General features: G+C 33.4%; 6 protein-coding genes across 8 annotated transcripts; 2 read left to right on the top strand and 4 right to left on the bottom strand.

Moving 5' to 3' along the window:
- Positions 1 to 1,291: 1,291 nt before the first annotated feature.
- Positions 1,292 to 4,127, bottom strand: LOC123194573 (protein OVEREXPRESSOR OF CATIONIC PEROXIDASE 3). 3 transcript variants are annotated; one of them, XM_044607838.1, is made up of 4 exons: positions 3,589 to 4,126; positions 3,022 to 3,417; positions 2,158 to 2,466; positions 1,292 to 1,916 (listed from the first exon to the last, which is right to left on the bottom strand). In XM_044607838.1, exons 1-4 carry the CDS (start codon positions 3,793 to 3,795, stop codon positions 1,767 to 1,769), a joined length of 1,062 nt encoding a protein of 353 aa, XP_044463773.1. In that variant the 5' UTR covers positions 3,796 to 4,126; the 3' UTR covers positions 1,292 to 1,766. The 3 variants fall into 3 exon arrangements, with proteins under 3 accessions (XP_044463773.1, XP_044463774.1, XP_044463775.1); XM_044607839.1 differs by having other exon boundaries at positions 1,692 to 1,924; positions 3,589 to 4,127; XM_044607840.1 differs by having other exon boundaries at positions 1,799 to 1,940; positions 3,589 to 4,127.
- Positions 4,128 to 5,289: 1,162 nt separating this feature from the next.
- On the top strand, positions 5,290 to 7,812 carry LOC123194058. The gene is made up of 3 exons (XM_044607187.1): positions 5,290 to 5,570; positions 6,783 to 7,014; positions 7,342 to 7,812. Exons 1-3 carry the CDS (start codon positions 5,470 to 5,472, stop codon positions 7,636 to 7,638), a joined length of 630 nt encoding a protein of 209 aa, XP_044463122.1. The 5' UTR covers positions 5,290 to 5,469; the 3' UTR covers positions 7,639 to 7,812.
- Positions 7,813 to 7,995: 183 nt separating this feature from the next.
- On the bottom strand, positions 7,996 to 9,832 carry LOC123194451. The gene has a single exon (XM_044607646.1). It carries the CDS (start codon positions 9,470 to 9,472, stop codon positions 8,219 to 8,221), a length of 1,254 nt encoding a protein of 417 aa, XP_044463581.1. The 5' UTR covers positions 9,473 to 9,832; the 3' UTR covers positions 7,996 to 8,218.
- An 851-nt stretch (positions 9,833 to 10,683) lies between these two features.
- On the bottom strand, positions 10,684 to 11,094 carry LOC123194206. The gene has a single exon (XM_044607362.1). The coding sequence runs from the start codon at positions 11,092 to 11,094 to the stop codon at positions 10,684 to 10,686; it is 411 nt and encodes a 136-aa protein (XP_044463297.1).
- A 75-nt stretch (positions 11,095 to 11,169) lies between these two features.
- LOC123194205 (UPF0481 protein At3g47200-like) lies at positions 11,170 to 11,982 on the bottom strand. Its single transcript, XM_044607361.1, has one exon. It carries the CDS (start codon positions 11,980 to 11,982, stop codon positions 11,170 to 11,172), a length of 813 nt encoding a protein of 270 aa, XP_044463296.1.
- Positions 11,983 to 17,541: 5,559 nt separating this feature from the next.
- Positions 17,542 to 19,451, top strand: LOC123194204. Its single transcript, XM_044607360.1, has 4 exons — positions 17,542 to 17,602; positions 17,702 to 17,800; positions 17,909 to 19,225; positions 19,297 to 19,451. Exons 1-4 carry the CDS (start codon positions 17,542 to 17,544, stop codon positions 19,449 to 19,451), a joined length of 1,632 nt encoding a protein of 543 aa, XP_044463295.1.
- Positions 19,452 to 19,783: the final 332 nt, after the last annotated feature.

The following is a 19,783-nucleotide window of genomic DNA, read 5'->3' as shown; positions in this document are numbered from 1 at the left end:
CCAAAAATTATTTTTCTATCTTTGATGATTCTTCTTTTGCAATAATATTCTTCACCAATCAAGCCAGGAACGGAGCTTGTACTTGAGTTGGCCTTGTTAGGGCTCAGCTCTGCTCCAATCCACCCTAGATTCAATGCAATCTTCTTCACCTGCATCTCTTTTCTGATCAAGGCATCAGGTTGAAGCATTGCATTTTCTACTGATTATACTTGGGACTGAAACTTCCAAATTCAAAATACTGAGAGATCTAGAAATGAATAACTCAGTGATGAGAGGGAGAGTGAAGAGACAAATAAAGAAGAAAAGAAGACAATTGAATTGATATGAAAATTACATTAATAAAAATATATATATATGAATCGAGAATTTTCCAGGCACATCAGAACATGTTCATCAATAAAGCTTTCGTTTAGGTTGAGGAGAGTTGCCAAAGCCACAGAAAAAGCATCCAGAGAGCTTTGGTGATGGAGGATCAAGGTTTGGCGTCACTTTGCTGCTTCTGAGTATAATTCCTCCTGGCTTATTTTCCTTGTTCATTCGAGTCGATCAATCGCTTTGACATTGCCTTAGCTCTCTTGGTTGTTCTTGTTCTTGCTTCACTTGATTTAAATCCCCTAGAAAAAAAAGCCTGTCCTGCCATACCAAACCTGATGACCCTTGTCTTCTAAATGAAACTTCAGACCTCTGAAAACTGCTCATGTTGTTGTTTTCTTCTCCTCTCTGATTTTCTATGATGGAGTGGAAAAGGAGTGTGCTTGCTTGTTCATTAATCTGTTCCACCATATAAATCAACACGGGGAGAACAGGAGTCGTAAGATAGCATCTTCTCAAGTGTCTGAGTATTTATAAACAGTGTTTTTTTAACGACACATCAAATTCTCTCTCATGCAACTTCTCAACAGGTTTTGGTTGGATTCGTCTGGGTGTACTTTTACCGACATTTTGTCATGTGCAGACAAACTATCTAGGGTTTGGATTAGAGCTTAATTCAAACTCAAATTCGATTTGCCCGAGTTGATAAATAGTAACATTGGAGGAGAAGAATAAAGCAAATATAAAAAAAAAAAAATCATTGATGAGATGAACTCTAACATTAGCATTAATCATGACTCAAGCTCAAGCTCCATGAGATAAAATTACATTCAGCGTAAATTCAAATCATTCAATCTGAATCTAAGCCAACTCAGCTCAGATGACCCCGGAACAAAGGAAAGAGCTGAACTCTCCCGACCAGAATATTTGATTGTGAAGTTGCTGCCAATCTTTTAAACAGAAACATGATCAATCCAAGAACAAAGAACCAATGTAAATCTTTAATACAAGAATAAAATGTGAAATTTCAAGTTAATGGCAAAAGCCTCCATTAATCGTCCATATACAGGATTTCATTTATTTACAATTGTTCACCGATCAATCCTCAGCTTAAAAAAACAAGTGAATTTGGGTGTTCATGGCCTTATCAAAGCTCCAGCTTCACTAGAGTTGCATTCGAACCAAACCAGTTTGGCTCGAATATGTGTACAACTTCTGTTTACATTGGTCCATAATTGATATTTGTCGAAGTTTCTGTGTCTATGTCTTGCACATTCGTACATAAGTATTTAGCACCTGCAAATGCTTATAAAAATATGACACTAGAGTGACTTGGGGGCACAAACGTCATGGAGCTCTTCGTCATTGACAAGCTAGAATGACAAAAACAAGCATGAACCAATAAATTTGCTCTCATAAGCGTTACAAAATAAGATACAAGTATACACATTGTTTCAACTGGAAAAGACACTTTCAGAATCAAGCCGTTGATATGGAACACGATGCTGAGCTACTCCTTCTTCAGCACGCTTGTCCTCAAACCATTTCACAATTCTTCGGCGCGGTAGGTTAGTCACTTGAACAATGCTGCTTATCAATGCATTCTGCATCTCTTGCAAAAAAGATCACTGAATATATAAAACATGTTCAACAACAGAACGGGAGTAAACTAACTAGCACTTAAGCTGCTTCATGGTGTGGCAAAGTTGCTACCCAAATGAAAATAAGGTTTACAAAAATTGAATTTAGAAATATATAAGAAGCATATATAACCTCTCAATTATAGATGAAAATTTTGTACCAAAGCATAAATTGTAATGTTAGGGTAGAAATATAACTACTTACAGTGGGTCGTTTTGATCTTCTATAAACCAATTCAAGGGTTTCCACTTGTACTTTCTTCAGTCTCTTTTGTTCAAACCATCTACGTTGCCTTGCATGGACTTGCTCTTTCACTTTAGTCTCAGGTTCTACAGTGTCAGCAGCAATTTCCTCCATAATAGTTTTTACCGGTTTGACTTCAGGGATTGATACTCTAGGTGTTGGTTCATCAGGTAAAGCAGCACTCATCATAACAAGACTCGGAGGGGGGTCACGAAGCATATTAAGAACAACAGCCCTGTCAAGACAAAGCTCAGAAGCAAGATTTTTTATCTGCACAGTGTGAAGAGAGTAGTTTCAATATCTAAATTGTCAGTAAACATGATCAAGCACCTAAATAGCACAGTCAACCAATACAAAACAATAATGAAAGGATTTTCTTCTGTCTATACATGCCAAACAAGTATCTTTTGCATACAAATCAAAGAGCTATTGAGAACATAAATTAACCCTGTTGTAAGTCCACAATCACACCAGGATTTCAAACAAGAACAATTCAGGAATAGCATTTCTCTTTTAATGTAGAGGCATTCTCAGAACTTATCATTGTCGATGCAATTGAACAAGTTATAGCAATTGTCCCAAAGAAATGTTTAAATTCACTCAACCGATATTCAATTTCTTAATGCTTCCCCCAATAGATTTCAATATGTAAAGATGTCCTGCCAGGATCTTGCAAGTTCCAAGCAAATGAAACTTCAACTATATTTGTAATAGGTAGGCAACACCCTCCTTTTTTTCAATTAATATCACTATGTCTTTTCAATCAAATATTCAATGTTTAGGTTCATATTTTCCAAATCACAGAAATCAAATTGACACACTTACGTTAGTTTTACGACGGCCAATCTTCAAAGCATAAGCCAATTTTTTAAGTTGCCAATTCTTAAGCCTGACTTGTTTTTCTTCCTCTTCATCATCATCATCTTCTTTATCTTGAACATCTTCTTCTTGTACTTCTTCTGCCACTACTACTTCTTGAGCATCATCATTATCACTTTCTGTATCAGCTGTATCTGTATTAGGCATTTCCATATCAAAATCCCCGAGTACCACCTCTAATTCACTTGCAAGCTTATCAATATCTTCTTCATTAATCTCATCATCATCTACCACCGAGTCATCATTTTTAAGATCTTCTTCCAGCAGACTAAATAGCGCCTCAAAAGGATCGTCCTCAAAATCATCATCCGCATCATCATCATCTTTTTTAGGCCTAATGTTCTGCAGAAATAAGGAGACCATATCATTGAAAACAATACTTATTGGTAACATTTATAGGTAAAACTTTAAATTTCTGGCACAATCCCAATGCGCAGAAAATGTTAAAAATTAAATTTCCAGTGACAAATTAAATTTCCCAGAAATTAAACAAGACAAAGTTATTAGTGTTACCTTGTTTTTCTTCTTAGAAGATATAGAGGTAACCGCAGGGCGGTTGTTTCTACGGCCTGAGCAGACGAGAGTAGAGGAAGGAGGATAACGCGGAAGAAGCAAATTAATGGGTTTAGAATGGCCTAAAAAGAGTGGTTCTTTGTGAGAAGAAGCTAAGCACCGAACACCTCTGTAACTGAAAGCCCTCGTAGATAAAGCTAACTCCATGGCTTTCTCTCTTGCTCTCTCAACTAGGGTTTTATGATGGCTTTATAATTTTCCACAAAATACAGAATAAAGTTAAAAATTGACAAAATTTCGTGGGTTTCCAAAAGCAATCTGGCTCCAATTTATTCCATCAAATAGGAAAAAAAAATAAATGTGTGGTCCTTGCAACTCCAACTTCTTTCTGTATATATTCTAGACCCTATTCTCCGGCGGACGGCGGATAGGCAGCGTAATCTGTTTGGCGGCGGCGGAAGCGGTGGAGTTTGGCCGCGTGGAGTTGCCGTTTCCTTGTCTACCAGGCGGGTGCTTTTCTGTTTAACACCTAGATATTATGGATATCAATAGTTTATCATTTTCTTCAACAGTCAATTCACGAAAAACTAAATGGGCTTTTTTCTGGGCCTCAGAGAATGTCCACAAATAAACTCTCGATTAGATTCAAAAAGGGTAGATCGGGAGACTCACTCCACTTATGATTAATATCGTTTGATAAAGGAAAAAAATAAAAAAAGAATAATTACCATTTAAATTTTAAAATAATTTAATTCGAGTTAAACACAAGTATGAATAAATTTAAGTTAAATTAATTCTCGATTAGAGTTTAAAATGGTTAGATCAAGAGTCTCACTTCACTTATGATTACTATGTGAGGGTAAAAACATTATTTTTGTAATATATCCGATACAATACTAAGACTTCTCTATTACTATGATTTTATTAAAAAAAACTAAATCCTAAATTATGACCTTGAGCCGGAGATGAAAGAGAGTAAACGAAAGTAAAGAGAATTTTAGAAGAGTGCATTTTTATTAAAATGAACAACTCAATTACAGTACAAATATTTTCACTTTTCCTCTTAGCAATTTACAAAAGAACAACGAAAAACAAAAATAAAATAATTTGAGTTAAACTTAAAAAAAAAATCATTTAAATTCTAAAATAATTTAATATGAGTTAAACTTAAATATGTTTAACTTGATTTAGTTTAAATTTATAATTTAATTTAATAATCTAAATTTGTAATTTAGTTTGACTAAAATTTGTAATTTAGTTTGACTAAAATTTATAATTCGAATTAATAATTCAAATTCATAATGTCATTTGATTTAAATTTATAAGTCAAATTCATGCTTCCTTCTTTTATGTTGAAGCCATTTTTTGTAAAAATAATAAATAAAAAGTAAGTTAATTTTAATCATACATGTTTTATTAGAAAAGACTGGATAAAAAAAAAAGCGTAAAATAAAAAATTTTAATTTACCCTATAAATCGGAAAATATTAAAAAAAAAAACCATAGTTGAAAATTTTCCAAAAGCCCCGATCAGTCACCAATTCAAAACCCCCTTGTATACTGAAAACTCACAACCACCCCCCGACCACGTGATCCTGCATGCAGTATACTGTTTGAATAATCACAAAAGCACCCCCATGCCCTTTATTATGAGTATTTCCGTCATCGGTCAAACTACTGGTTACATTAAGTTTAATATTAAAAAGATTGATTAATTACATTTAGTTCGTGGTTTATTGAAAAGCAACGAAGCAAGAAAATGACGGCCTATGATGTCTAGATTTTGAATAAAAGCCCAAAATCTCCCTAGCGCTTGTGTAATTAAGCACTAGAACTCGACTGTGGATTTCAGATACCACGACTTTTAAGTGATTAACGAACAATGGCAACTTCTTCATCATCAAAAGGATGGATAAGCAATATTACATCAATTGCATCTCGGGTTTATTTCTTCCTAATCATTCTCCAGATCCCGCTCTTCAGGTATTTCAATCACATAACCAATACCCAGCTTCAGAATTGCTCTCTTACCATCTGGGTTTTACCTGTTTTTAATATAATTTATTTTGTTTTATTTAGATGCATATAAGTGTTTGTGGGTTTTCTGGGTCTTAGAATTCATTCTAAGTTGCTTATCTGATCGTCAAACTAAACGCAAAAAGTTACAAGAGCTGCCATCGATTGGGCCTTGTAGTAGTCATGACTTGCTTCAACCGGTTTTGAGGTTGACTTTTGATGATTTTGCGGAATTCTTCTTGTTACTTGTTAGAGATCTGTGTGGTACACAAAATTGTTTTTGGGTTTTGTTTTAATCATGAATAATTGTATTTTACACCTCTATAGCTAATTTTACTTTGGATTGTCTCTTGAATCCAGACTTGCTCAAGGGTTTTTATATGCATGAATTACTTATTAAGTATTTAAACGTAAAGCATAAAATGGTATTTGATGATCATGGAGATTAGTGGACTCATGGCTTTATTAGTCATTTGGTTGCATGAAGGAATGCTTTTAAGTTGAAGTTACTCATGATGAGTGGTACATATTTTGGGGTTCGGTACCATGGGGAACATGATGCCCTGATTCTTTAGTTGTTCCAAATCTTAAAGTCCCTTTTGCTTTAAGTATGTTTTCTGACTTGTATGGATTATCAATTTTCTTTTGATACTACAACCAAATTAAGTGCATTGGGTACTCTGATTTGGATCTCTGCGTAAATATAGAAAAAGCAGTGAAGTACACAAAGTTTGAGCTCACTTCACCTTTCCAGTTTAATACTTTTCTTGTTCAAAGAGTTTATGTTTTTTGATCTTTTAAATCCTACACTGATGGAAAGCTTAGATTTAAAATTAGCACAATGATTTGCATTAATTTTCATAAATTTTTGGGCTTTAAATTGGATAGAATTATAGAGTAACAGGTTAAAGTTTCATTTGTGAGAAATGCAAAGCTAATTTATCATTTACTGCATTATTCAGCTTTGAATCTCTAGTCACATTGAATTTAATGAAGTAAGGTGGATTTCACTGCTCAACTGCCTCTAATATGATTCTGCCATATTCTACCAGCATGTTGTGCTGAAAAAATGTGATGTTGCAGTTCAGACAAACATATCCATTTTCATCCACTGCTGTGTGGCTAGAAATTCAAAAATAAGTGAAAAAACTTTTGATATATTTGCTTCATGCTGTACAGGGTTCCATGCAGAGCTGGTATGTGTGCAACACCCATTCATGTCACTTCTTCCCAGTTGATTGCAAGTGATATCTTTCCCACTCCGGTTGTGAAGGCCCTTCTTTACCCTGGGGCCATTGTGCATGGCCTTATCCAAAACATGACTGTTCCAAGTTGGGATAACCTGTTGGACATATATAACTTAACCAGCATAAAGGAGGCCTCTGCAATGATTGATCTCCAGCGCTTAGAGGTTCCATTTATCTGCTTTTCATCTTCCTCTTATTGTTTTTGTTTATTTATTCGTAAGTGCTTCTCAATCTTCTCTCAATACTTTCTCAGTCAGTTCTTTGACCGGCAAATCATCTCTAGAATATAAAACTTAGTGACTTGTGTACCATCTAAAAAATAGGGGATTTAAGTTGACAACACCAACTAATCCTAAGCCACAGAATTCACTTTTTATTCTCGAAGTGGCTGGTTTTAATTTTTATGGCAATGTGTTCATATCTTGGGTGTTTTTTTCTAATTGTAGCTAATCTATTATTGATTTCTCTCTGTCATTCTGTTCTCATTCCAGGTTCTTGCAGGAAGCTACTTCTCTGTGGCAGGAGCACTTGTGGGTATCTTAAAACCTGGAAGGATGAGTATGTTTGGGACACTTCTAATAATATGGGGCCTTATCAAGGAAGGGATCCTTGGGAAGTCAGCGAGCCCAGATCCTACCAAATCTGTCTATGTCTACCCAACAATGTTAATTGCCGTGCTATGTGCCTTCTCATCAATCAAGTATGATATGAAGAAGGTTGTGAAGAGTGCTCCAGCTCGACCCATTGCAAAACCTGTGCAGAGGTCTGCAAAATCTAAACTGAAATGAGTTGAAATGTGATACTTCGGATTGAATGACTCTAATTTTTGTTAAATTTCCGTGGGTTGTAAGTTCAATCTCTAACACCCATAATTTTGAGGACTAGTGTGCATCCGAACTGTACTGGTTGTGACTGAAGTAAAACATTCACGATATTAATCCAAATTGATCATTGTGGAAGAATCGAAAGATATGAAATGGGCGATGTTATATTCAAGTACTCCATTTTGTTCAAATTCTCCCATCATCAATCAAGATAGGGTGTTAACCTGGTTAAAAGGCTGATTTGGGTTTTGATGGCTAATCCTTTCAGTCGGTTGAATTGATGACATCAAAATAGCATTCGTGACATAAAATATATATACATATATATATATTAAACCAATTTAATCCAACAGAAAATGAATACATCGTGATGGCAAATTTGTCGTAGGTTTGAGTCAATTTTATGAGAAACTTTGGCACAGGCCAGTTAATACAACTTCAATTATCAAATCAGACTGAAAAAATTAGGAGCATATCTGAATTTGACATTCACATAACACAGTGACTATTTATCACTAACACCAAAATTATCAGCCCTCAAATGCTAAAGACTGATGTTACATAAAAAGAAAGAATTTCCTCTGTATGTTAGTGACCTCTCTTCGGCCCCTACACACCATAAGTGACCTTGCAAGTCCAAAGCTCCTTCCATGCTTGCTGTTTCCCATATGAACTTGAACAATCCAAGTGCCCTGTCCAGCTGCTTAACTCCTCTCCAGACCATCTTCTCCTCACCTGATGTCAGAATTCTTCCCATGCACAATGTGAACCGTTTCTCACCACTTGCATATATATTACCACAAACATCCACTTCGATGTCTCTAACTTGTCCATACAGATAATACAACAGGAGTGTGAATAAGCATTGTGATGAGTGGCCCAAAGTCTTGGAAAGTTTCTTGTGCACTAAGCTTTCTTGATGTCTAATTTCCTTGTATCCAATATGTTTATCAACCAACACATCCTTGATCTGAGACAATCCTTCTCTCATGGCTTCAAGCTTTGACACATGATGAAGTAACCCTTTTTCACTGTCTAAACATTTGATGAGATCATTGACCATCTCAAGGGCTTCTTCCCATTTACTGGAAACAGGAGAATCAACAACTTTTGCAGAGTTAAGCTTCATCCATGACATGGAATCAAGATCATTGGAAGTGTCCGTGTCAGCTAAAAACTTTAGACAAGTGGAAACAATCTGCCGACCCATCTTGGTTCCTTGGCTGGGGCATTGATCGTTCAATAAATCAATCTCTAATTTCAATCCATTCAATATCTCCTCAAGTGCACCAGTCCATATCCGGTGCTGTGTAACCTGCGGGCATATCGTGAGACGTACAGACTTCCTTTGCTGGGCAGAAACTTTAAGGTAGTTGCTCACCTTGGTGAGTGAATTCACAACCAAAGGCTCCCTTTCACTTGGTTTATCAAAACAAATCAGTGGGGCACTTTTTGAACCCCCTAAGGAGGCCACCACATTCTTCTGTATGCTTCTCTGAACTGAAGGACACCCAAGAAAAACCCTCACAAAAGACTTGAAAGTACGCATTCTGCTCTCAACACGCTCATCAATGACAACTGAATCATCTTTGACATTAACTAGTCTTCCATCAATCAAATCCACATTTTTATATAACTGGCTCAATCTTGTTATCTTTGGAAACACTTTCTCATACCATGCATTAGGGGGCTCTGCAGGGCAGTGATATAACATTACAGTCAAATGCAGAGCTTCATTGTGCTTGGCTTTATAATATCTTGAACCTTGCAGACATATTCCTACGTGTTTATAAGCCATGATTAACCAGTCCAGACCTGCAAAACTGAAACTCAAATCCCAAGCATAATCACTACCTATATATACATATTCTGTTGAGCATTATATCGAACATATGCTTTGCAGGCCTTTTTTTTTTTCTCGAAAATAAGGAGTAAAATACTGTGGTCCTTGCCACTCCAGCTTCTTTCTGTATCTATTCTGGAACTTATTCTCCTCTGGGTAGGAAGCTTAATCTGTGTGGTGGCGGTGGAAGTGGTAAGGGGTGGCGGTGGCCGTGCGGGAATTACCGTTTTATTTGTTTATTAGGTGGCGGCTTTTCTATTTTCTTCAACAGTAAGTTCACCGAAACCTGAATGGGCTTTCCCGTGGGCCTTACAAATTTCACATATTTAACGCCAAATTTTGCACATTTAATGCTTACCTTTTTCAGCGAGTAACATTACATTTAGAAATTACCTTTCACTAAAATCTTTATAAAAAGTGATTTGTTTTTACGTATTTAAATAATCTAATTATTTATTTAATCTTTCAAAAGTATAGATGTGTACAATTTTGTGAGAAAGAAACTAAGTATTCTTGAATTCTTGGTAAACTCTTTGACAATTTTTTTTTTTGGGGGTTGTTTTCTTGTTGTATTGGATGATGAGAGGTAAGGTTGTAGACTGTAAATAGCTTTATTCCATAATTCAAAGCGGGTTCAAGAACATTAATACTCTTTATCTGTTATGCTAAGAAACCTTTTGAACCATTAGACCATTCCTTATCGATAATTACTCTTTTGGGTAATGATATTTTAGTGTATTTCAAGAGTAAAAAGAGAAATACGATAAACATTTTAGGGCATGCAAAGTTTAAGATTGATGGGTTTTGGATTGATTGATTTGTGTTTTTAGAATATGTAATTATTAAATCAATAAAACATATATATCCATTTTGGGTATACAAATATATACACATTTATATGTTGACCCTAACAACATATGAGCCATCATATATAAGCAAAAACCTGCTAAGGCTTTCAGTGAGATAAATAATGTGAGAACAATTTCTAAGAGCTTAAGAAAAGAGTTTAGTTTTACTCGTGTAATGACCATCCTTATGGGGAATATTAGTTAGTTTTAAGATTTTAGTTGCTTCTATTTTTTTCCTCCCTATATGATCCAATTATCCACATACATCCAATGAAATTGCGTTTACACAGAACTGTGCTGAAATGAAGTCTTAATCTATTATTTTATGATGGCAAATACAGTTTGTATGAAAGTAAGCACAAGAAGAATGATTGCTGCAATGGTAGAAGCAGATCTCCAAGGGGTGCTGAAATATTCATCTTTGAGTATTTTCAGCCATTTCTGCCAAATGTTGTCTTGGTATTTGGGTTTCACCCAACGATTCTCGCAGTGTCGGTTTAAGTGCATAAAAAGCCAAGCGTAGCGGCTGCTCTGACAATCCTGAGGAATATGTGTTCCAAGTTTTTTGACAAGAGTAACAATTTCATTGCTGTCACCCAAACCATTGACAAGAATTCCCTTCTGAACCATAAGATCAACATCTTTGCTCGTCTCCATTAAATGATCCATCAGTGAGACGTAGTCACATATGGTTGTCTTAAGGGGATAATGACACATCTCTAAGGCCATTAAGTTCCGAAGCAGACATGTGGTGAGGCCATTCAATTCTAATCGTGGGATTTTTAATACTGCACCATCAAATTCTCAACCATCCAACCGACTGTAGGTAACCTTAATATTTACCCCAGCCTCCCACAGTTCTGATGCGTTATATCGAAGCTTGTATTTTCCTCCCCGATGAATAATGAATTCCCCTGGGGTTAAATCTGGTTTTAGATGAGAGAACCTTAGCATATCAGTGAAATGCTTCACATTTTCAGTAACATTTCTAACGATACCCCAATGCCAACGGAAAAAGATTTTGAAGAAATACCAGGCTAGCTCTTCAAAGGGAGGAAGACCTTCATCCTGTCCAAAGGGGAAGACAGTAGTACGAAAGAACTCTTGACGTTTTAAGTTATACAGTTCGGTAAGGACAAAGAAAGGAATCTGATTTTCAAGCAGCATCATGTCCCGACAAATACTAGACGTCAAACACGAATTTCGTAATAGAACTTCATCGTGTTGATCGCAACAGTACTTAGCGAAGTGGAGAATGATAAAAGCAGCGTCAATAAGAATCATTTTTACAAATTCGTTGCTGTTGAACAGAATTGTTTCAGCGTAACAGTTGCGAATTCTGTCTTCCATGTTCTTTATGAAGCAGACAAGATCATGCAAGATGGAGTGGGTATGGTTTATAAATTCCTGCAAATATCTGAGCTTCACCTTTTCCATTGGCTCCAATTCTTTTCTGCCATGGTGAAGAGGGCCGATTGAAACTGCATATGGAGTGTAGGCGTCCTCATTCAACACTATGCGGAGGTTATGAGGAACCCTGTAGATGCAACAATCACCTGACATGGGCGGCCCCAAGGTTTTAAAAGAACTTTCTATGTCTTCCACCAATTCCAACATGGGCGGCTTCACGTTTCCAAAAGATCTTTCTCTGCCTTCCACCGATATCACCGGATCGTCAAAAGCAATTTACAGCTTTCAGGTTATCGTTCCTGCTCACTATTGCAAAACAATCAAAATACCTACATTAATTTTAACTACTCAATTGAACATCCATATAATCTAGGTACTTGATTAAAAACTCAAAATAAATTTATAAAAAAGGGCAATTGTAACATTAGTATTACAATGCTACATTTGTAATGCCTTCGAAACACAATAAAAATTGAAATATTACGTACATTTATATTAACTATTAATTTGAGTATCAATATTACAAATTTAGAGAATAAATGGCAAATATATAACCAACAAATGCAAACCCTAGAAAGAAGGTTTAATACAAGAAGAAAACAAATCAGAGATTGAAAAAAGAGGAGTGCCAGAGACCTTAGCAAGGATTCAACAACTCTAAGCTTCTTTATTACAAAGTTGTGCAAGCTTACATCTTCCATTTCAGACTATCTATACTAACGGGAGAGTTAAAGTATTAATGTCCATTAACCCGCTTTGAAGCATGGAATAAAGCAGAAACCTGCTTTTAGTTTTACAGTTATCCCTCATCATCCAATAGCTTTGAACAGCACTTACTAAGAAGGGAATAAAAAGCCTTGAAACACAAGAGAGAAACTTGCAGGATGCTGTACTGGTAGTTTTGCATCAAGGAATCGGAGGCAAGTTTAATGTTTAGTCTTCCTTTTAACTTTCATCCAATATAGGTTAAATTTTTAGAAGGCCAAATGAAATAATCCCACCCAAAGTTTGATCAAATGATACACACACACACAGATATGTGTGAGTTTATAAAACTGAGAATAAGGTTCGAAGTTAGTTCCAATTCAGGGCAAAGTTTAAACCCCATGGTGAAATCATCCTGTTGACAACTGTATGACGTAATATAATATTAAGAAAAATTTTGTAATTGTTAGAACTCAAACTCCACACTCAAACTAAAAATTAGTATATAGACATAGTCATATGTGTCATCAAGCTAAATTCAATTTTGACGAAATGAAATTTGGATTTTATATTTAATCATTAAATAGGTTAGATTAACTAAAAAAATTAAAATTATTGAGATTTAAATTGAGTCTACCTAGTAAGAAATATCCATTATATACCACTAAAATATCATTATGATTGGTTAAATATTGTTTTAATTTTTTTAAATCATTAGTACGATCAATCAAGACTTAAATCAACTTTTTAACTAAGTCATTATTTGATTCAAGTTTGAACCATGTATAAATTTTAAACTTTCTCGTACCATGCATTAAGAGGCTCTGCAGGGCAGTGATATAACATCACAGTCAAATGCAGAGCTTCATTGCGCTTGGCTTTATAATATCTTGAACCTTGCAGAAATATTCCAACGTGTTTATAAGCCATGATTAACCAGTCCAGACCTGCAAAACTGAAACTCAAATCCCAAGCATAATCACTACCCATACATGCATATTCTGTTGAGCATTATATCCAACATATTCTTTGTAGGCTTTTTTTTTTTTTTTCAGTAAAATATTGTGGTCCTTGCCACTCCAGCTTCTTTCTGTATCTATTCTAGAACTTGTTCTCTGGGTAGGAAGCTTAATCTGTGTGGTGGCGGTGGAAGTGGTTGGGGATGGCTGTGGCGGTGCGGGAGTTACACTTTTTATTTATTTGTAGGAAACGTAATTCAAATTCTAGCCATTCAAGTGAATCTTGATTCAAAAATTGATGTTTTTTTTATTTGGAATTTTTTAAAATAAATTGTAAATTTAAATAGACAATAATAAAATAAAAAAGATTTATATATTATCTTAAACTGATTATAAATATTATTAAGTCAATTATAATATTTAGGGAAATTGAAATTTTTACCACTTTTTTATTCCGTGTATACAAAATTGTCACCTATCCTAAAACTTTCACAAATATACCACAACAGTACTCACCTTCCCCAAAATACCCCCCTTCAATCTTTCATGCATAAATTCTCTCTCCTCTTCTCTGCAACTTTTTTTTCTCTCCTTCCTCTTCTTCCAAAGTTATAAAGAAATCACTCTCTCTTCTCCCTCATCTTCAAAAACAAAAACAGGAAGGAAACAATCAAATTCTTCAAATTAAGAATTCTTCAAAGTAAGGATTTAAAAAAAAAAGGGGAAAAAAAAGAACAACCTACAAGATAAAAAATGACCATCGAGGAAATGACCATGTAAGATGATTATGTAATAGTAATTAACTGGAAAAAGAAAAAAAATTGTTATTTAAGGATTTAAGTGAAACAAAAAAAACTAGGCATTTAACTTAAAAAAAAAAAAAGGTTGGCGTGAAAGTTGTTGTGTAACGCCAACCCTTAATATATGTATATAATATTAAATAATATTATTATATTAATATAATATATTATATACTATAATATTATAATATATTATAATTTATATAATTAAATTATAATATTTTATAATATAATATTACATATATAATATAAAATATATTATATATAATATATATAATTATTACAGGGGTTGGCGGCTCCAAGGGTTGGCGATGCCGCCAACCCCTAGTAATATATATTATATATATAATAATATTATTATATTAAAATATTATAATTATATATTAATATAATATTATTATATTAATATATTATATAAAATATTATAATTTATATAATTAATTTTTAATATTATTATAATATTTTATAATATAATATTATATAATATATTATATTATATATAATATTATATATTTTATAATTATATATTATTATAATATATTACATATTTTATATAATAAAATTTATATGATTATAAATATTATATTATAATATAATTTTATATTTTATAAAATATATGTAAAAGCAGTCTGGGTTGGCGATAAGAGAAATTGGCCTGTAGCATTAATGTAGGGTGAGCCCACCTTTTATAAAGCAAAACATGATTTTTTATATATATATAATTATTTAATTTTATATATATATATATATATATATATATATATATATATATATAAAATTATATTATATATTAATATATGATATATTATATTATATTTTAATTATAATATTATAATTATATTATATAATTATATATTATAATATATTATATACTATAATATTATCATATAATAATATATTAATATAATATATAATATATTATAATTTAAATAATATTACTATAATATAATATTACATATATAATATAATATATAAAAAATATATTATATATAATTATTACCAGGGGTTGGCGGCATCGCCAACCCCTGATTATATATATTATATATATAATATATAATATTATATTATAATATAATTTTATATTTTATAAAATATATGTAAAAGGAGTCTGGGTTGGCGATAAGGGGAAATTGGCCTGTAACATTAATGTAGGGTGGGCCCACCCTTTATAAAGCAAAGCATGATTTATATTATATATATAATTACTTAAATATATATATATATATATATATATATATATATATATATATATATATATATATATATATATGATATATTATATTATATTTTAATTAGAATATTATAATTATATATTATTATAATTATTATTTTATTATAATAGTATATTAATATTAAAATATATTATTATATATTATTATAATATTAAAGATATTCTAACATTAATAATTATATATTATAATATATAATATTATATATATTAAAATAATATATATAATATTATATTAATATATTTTTTTGCCAGGGTTGGCGGAATCGCCAACCCTTGGCATACGCCAAAGGTTGGCGATTCCGCCAACCCATGACTTATATATATATAATTAAATAATTATATATATATAATTATATTATATATTAATATATAATATATTATATATAATATATTATAATATATAATTATAATTATATATTATATTATAGATAATATAATATATTATATATAATATAATATATTATCTTATTTATATTATATTTTTAATTAAAATATTATAATTATATTATTATAATTATATTATATATTAATATATAATATATTTTCTTTAATATATGTATAAGGGTTGGAGTTGCCAACGCCAACCCTTATATGTATATATCATTATTATATTAATATTATATTATAATTATAATATATAATAATAAATAATATTATTATTTAATTTTATATATAATATAATATATATAATAAGTTATTATATATTATATATAATGTGAAGAATTCTTATTATTATATAATATTATATAATAATATATATTATTATATTTTTAATTGGAATATTAAATTATATTTTAGTATAATTAAATGATTGATGCTCCTGAAGTGACCCATACAGAGAATCTCTATAATATGAGGAAGGAATCCTAGCAGCATGAAACTAAAATATTAGTATTAACGGTAGGAAGAAGACATGTGATTGAACAATAAAACCTGTGAGAATCCATTATAAAAGATTCAAAATGGACATAAGGGAGGGAGAGACGAACATTGCTAAATTTATTAAGAGAATAAACACCTGCTGCAAAAAATTCATAGCAAAGTCATCCACGTCCAGGTTAGTGTTGACTTAACCCTGTATGTTATTTGTTTTCTTTATAAATAGCTGAAAATTAAATAATTATGGTGTTTTCATGTTCATGTAAAATTTAATTTTATTATGATTTCATGTTGTTAGATTGTTTAATGCTATTATTTCATGTTGTTTCTATTGTTTAAAGTTGTTATTATTGTTTAATGTTGTTGTGATAGCTATAAAAAACCAAAATACAGCTGAAAAAAAATTTCAGTTTAATGATGAACAGGTTGGCGGAATCGCCAAGGGTTGGCGAAATGCCAACCCTTGGCGTTTCCGCCAACCTGTTCATCCTCACTTAATTTATTTAATTTTTCCCTGTTTTCGTCTATTGCACGTAATTTCTTTACTTTTTATGCTTGTTTTTTCCTGTCTTCTTTTATTGCATGATGTGTTGTTTTCCTTGTATTGACAGAGAGTTAGAAAATATATTACAAAATTGCCACCAAATATGCCCCACTGAATTTATTTAATTTTTCCTATTTTCTTCTATTGTAAGCAATTTCTTTATTTTTTATGCTTGTTTTTTCCTGTTTTCTTCTATTGCATGATGTGTTGTTTTCCTTGTATTGATAGGGAGTTAGATAATATATTACGAAATTGCCACTGTCTATTTTTTCATGTTTTGCCTTGATACATTTTTGTGCATCAGTTGATGATATGATAGTTAAATATGTATATATGAAGTTTGATGCCATTGGTACTGCATTTGGGGCTTAATTTGAAAAAATGGAAGCATAGTGTAATTTGGAGTTTTTATGTTTTTTAGGTTTATTTTTAGTTAGGATGGAAAAAGCTGCATTTAAGATTCGATATGGAGGCCAATGGGTTGAAGGTGATGATAATGTCACAAGATATGTTGGTGGGAATGAGAGAGGAATTTGTATTGACCCAAATGTTGATTTTGATGGATTCATTGGAAGAATCAGCTCTCGTCTAAGACTCGATCAAAGACAGTCAATTGTGCGTGTATTTACAGTATGTGATATAGGTCCAATGGAGATTGTAGACGATGATGATGTGGAGTTTTTTATGGTTGTAGCAAGAAGTTCACAAGGTTACACAAAACTTTTTGTTATCAAGAGTTAAATTGATGGAAGGGCCAATCAACAAGGCGAAGATATTCATGATGAAGAACGGTTAAATCAACCGACAGATGAGTGGGCACATCCACAAAGTTTTCAAGAGTTTGGAGGGAATTATGGTGTTAATGATGATAATGACGAGAACATGGATGAGGATTATGATGTAGAAGGTAATGAAGAGGAAGAGGAAGAGGAGGAGGAGGAGGAGGAGGATGATGATGATGAAGACAAAGAATTCTCGGGGTTTGGTGACGACATATACGATGTTCCAAGCCAAGACGCTGGCAGAAGTCAAAGTCATCCTTGCTACAATGAGGCTGAATGTAGCACAAGACGTCATAACTTTATGAATATTGGAGCATATTCAAGTAACATCCATAATCCAAATCCATTTGAATGGGTTCCTGAGCCTGCTGTTGATGTTGAGAATACAGGTATTACTAACCGGGCAACACAAAGGGGCAATTGTTTGCAAATAATGGGTTTTTATAACTCCAAGGCTGAATTGAGAGCACTATTTCGAACGTATGCCTTGGAGACAGGAATTCAGTGGAAGGTTGGTCACTCCGATAACATACGGTACGAGCTTAAGTGCATACACCCACAATGTAAATGGTGGGCACGAGCGACGAGAGAGCAAGACGGATACTATTGGGTCTTACGACGTATGGATGAGACCTACACTTGTCCGCGAGATCAAATATTGCCACATCACAGACAAGCAGGTGCCGAATCGTTAGGTAACATACTTAAGTCCATGTTCGTGGTTGATCGTATTTATCGACCAAAGAAAATTATTTCAGACATGGCAGATAGGTATCGGATTGACATATCGTACACGCAAGCATGGCGTGCCAAAACATATGCAATAAATGCATTACGAGGATCTCCGGAAGAGTATTTCGGTATATTACGTGAGTACTGTCATAATTTGGAGCTTAAGAACCCAGGAACTATGACACGTATTGATGTCGATCTGCAAAATAGGTTCAAGTTTTTTTTCATGTGTATGGGGTGTTCTATACGAGGGTTCCAACAATTCTGTCGTCCGGTGATATGCATTGATGTTTCACACTTAAAAGGAAAGTATATTGGGTCTCTTTTCATTGCTGTTGCCAAGGACGGTAATAATCAAATTTACCCACTTGCATTCGGTATTGGGCACAAAGAGGGACTAGATACATGGACACCGTTTTTGACATACCTTCACATGTGCATTGGTGATTTGCCGGATTTGGCTATTATTTCTGATCGTCATCATTCAATAATTGCGGCGGTTGTGAACGTAATGCCTCACGCTCGTCATGGGTTTTGTAATTTCCATATCAAGGCATATCGTCTCACAGACTTTCAAGCCGCTATGAATAGAATTGCTAGAGTAAATCTCGCTGCAGCAACCTATTTGACTCACATTGGGTATGACAGATGGGCACGTGTGCACTTTGGAGGATGGCGGTACAATATTATGACAACCAATATTGCTGAGTCCTTCAATGCTTTAACACGGACTGCTCGCGCTTTGCCTATCACTATATTGGTAGAGTTTCTTCGAAGCACGCTACAACATTGGTTTTTCAATAGGCGAAACATGGCTGGTGCGTATGACTCAAATTTATTATAATGTTTCCGTTTTTTCACCCCATTTATTTTAGTTGTTTTTTTGCAGGTAAGAGATCTCACCCGTTAACACCATGGGCTGAGGACAAGCTTGCTCGGCATGTGTTCAAATCTGCCAACATGATTGTTAAACCAATCAACATGCAACAATACGAAGTTCATGACTCACGCCAACAAGTTTTCTTCGTGAATCTTCTATATTGAACGTGTGATTGTGGAAAATTTCAACGATCCCAGATTCCATGTGCACACGCTGCTGCTATCGCAAGGTATAATAACCTATCAGACTGTGTAGGCTGGGTCAGTACATACTACTCTACTGAATATTTACGTAGGGTATACGAGGAAGATATTAATCCACTAGGGGATCAATCAACTTGGGCACCATCAAATTTGTCTGTGATTTTTCCTCTAGTGATGGAGCAATGAAGGTCCGGTCGCCCTTCCAGTCATGCAAGAAGACCTTCACAAGGAGAAGAAGTTCGACAACAATACTGTAGTCGATGTCACCAACCTGGTCATACTGGTTTGAGATG

The sequence above is a fragment of the Mangifera indica genome, chromosome 13 (assembly GCF_011075055.1).
Source record: "Mangifera indica cultivar Alphonso chromosome 13, CATAS_Mindica_2.1, whole genome shotgun sequence".
In the NCBI taxonomy this organism is placed as follows: domain Eukaryota; kingdom Viridiplantae; phylum Streptophyta; class Magnoliopsida; order Sapindales; family Anacardiaceae; genus Mangifera; species Mangifera indica.
The sequence above is the reverse complement of the archived record's forward strand: the minus strand, read 5'-3'. Positions and strand labels throughout refer to the sequence as shown.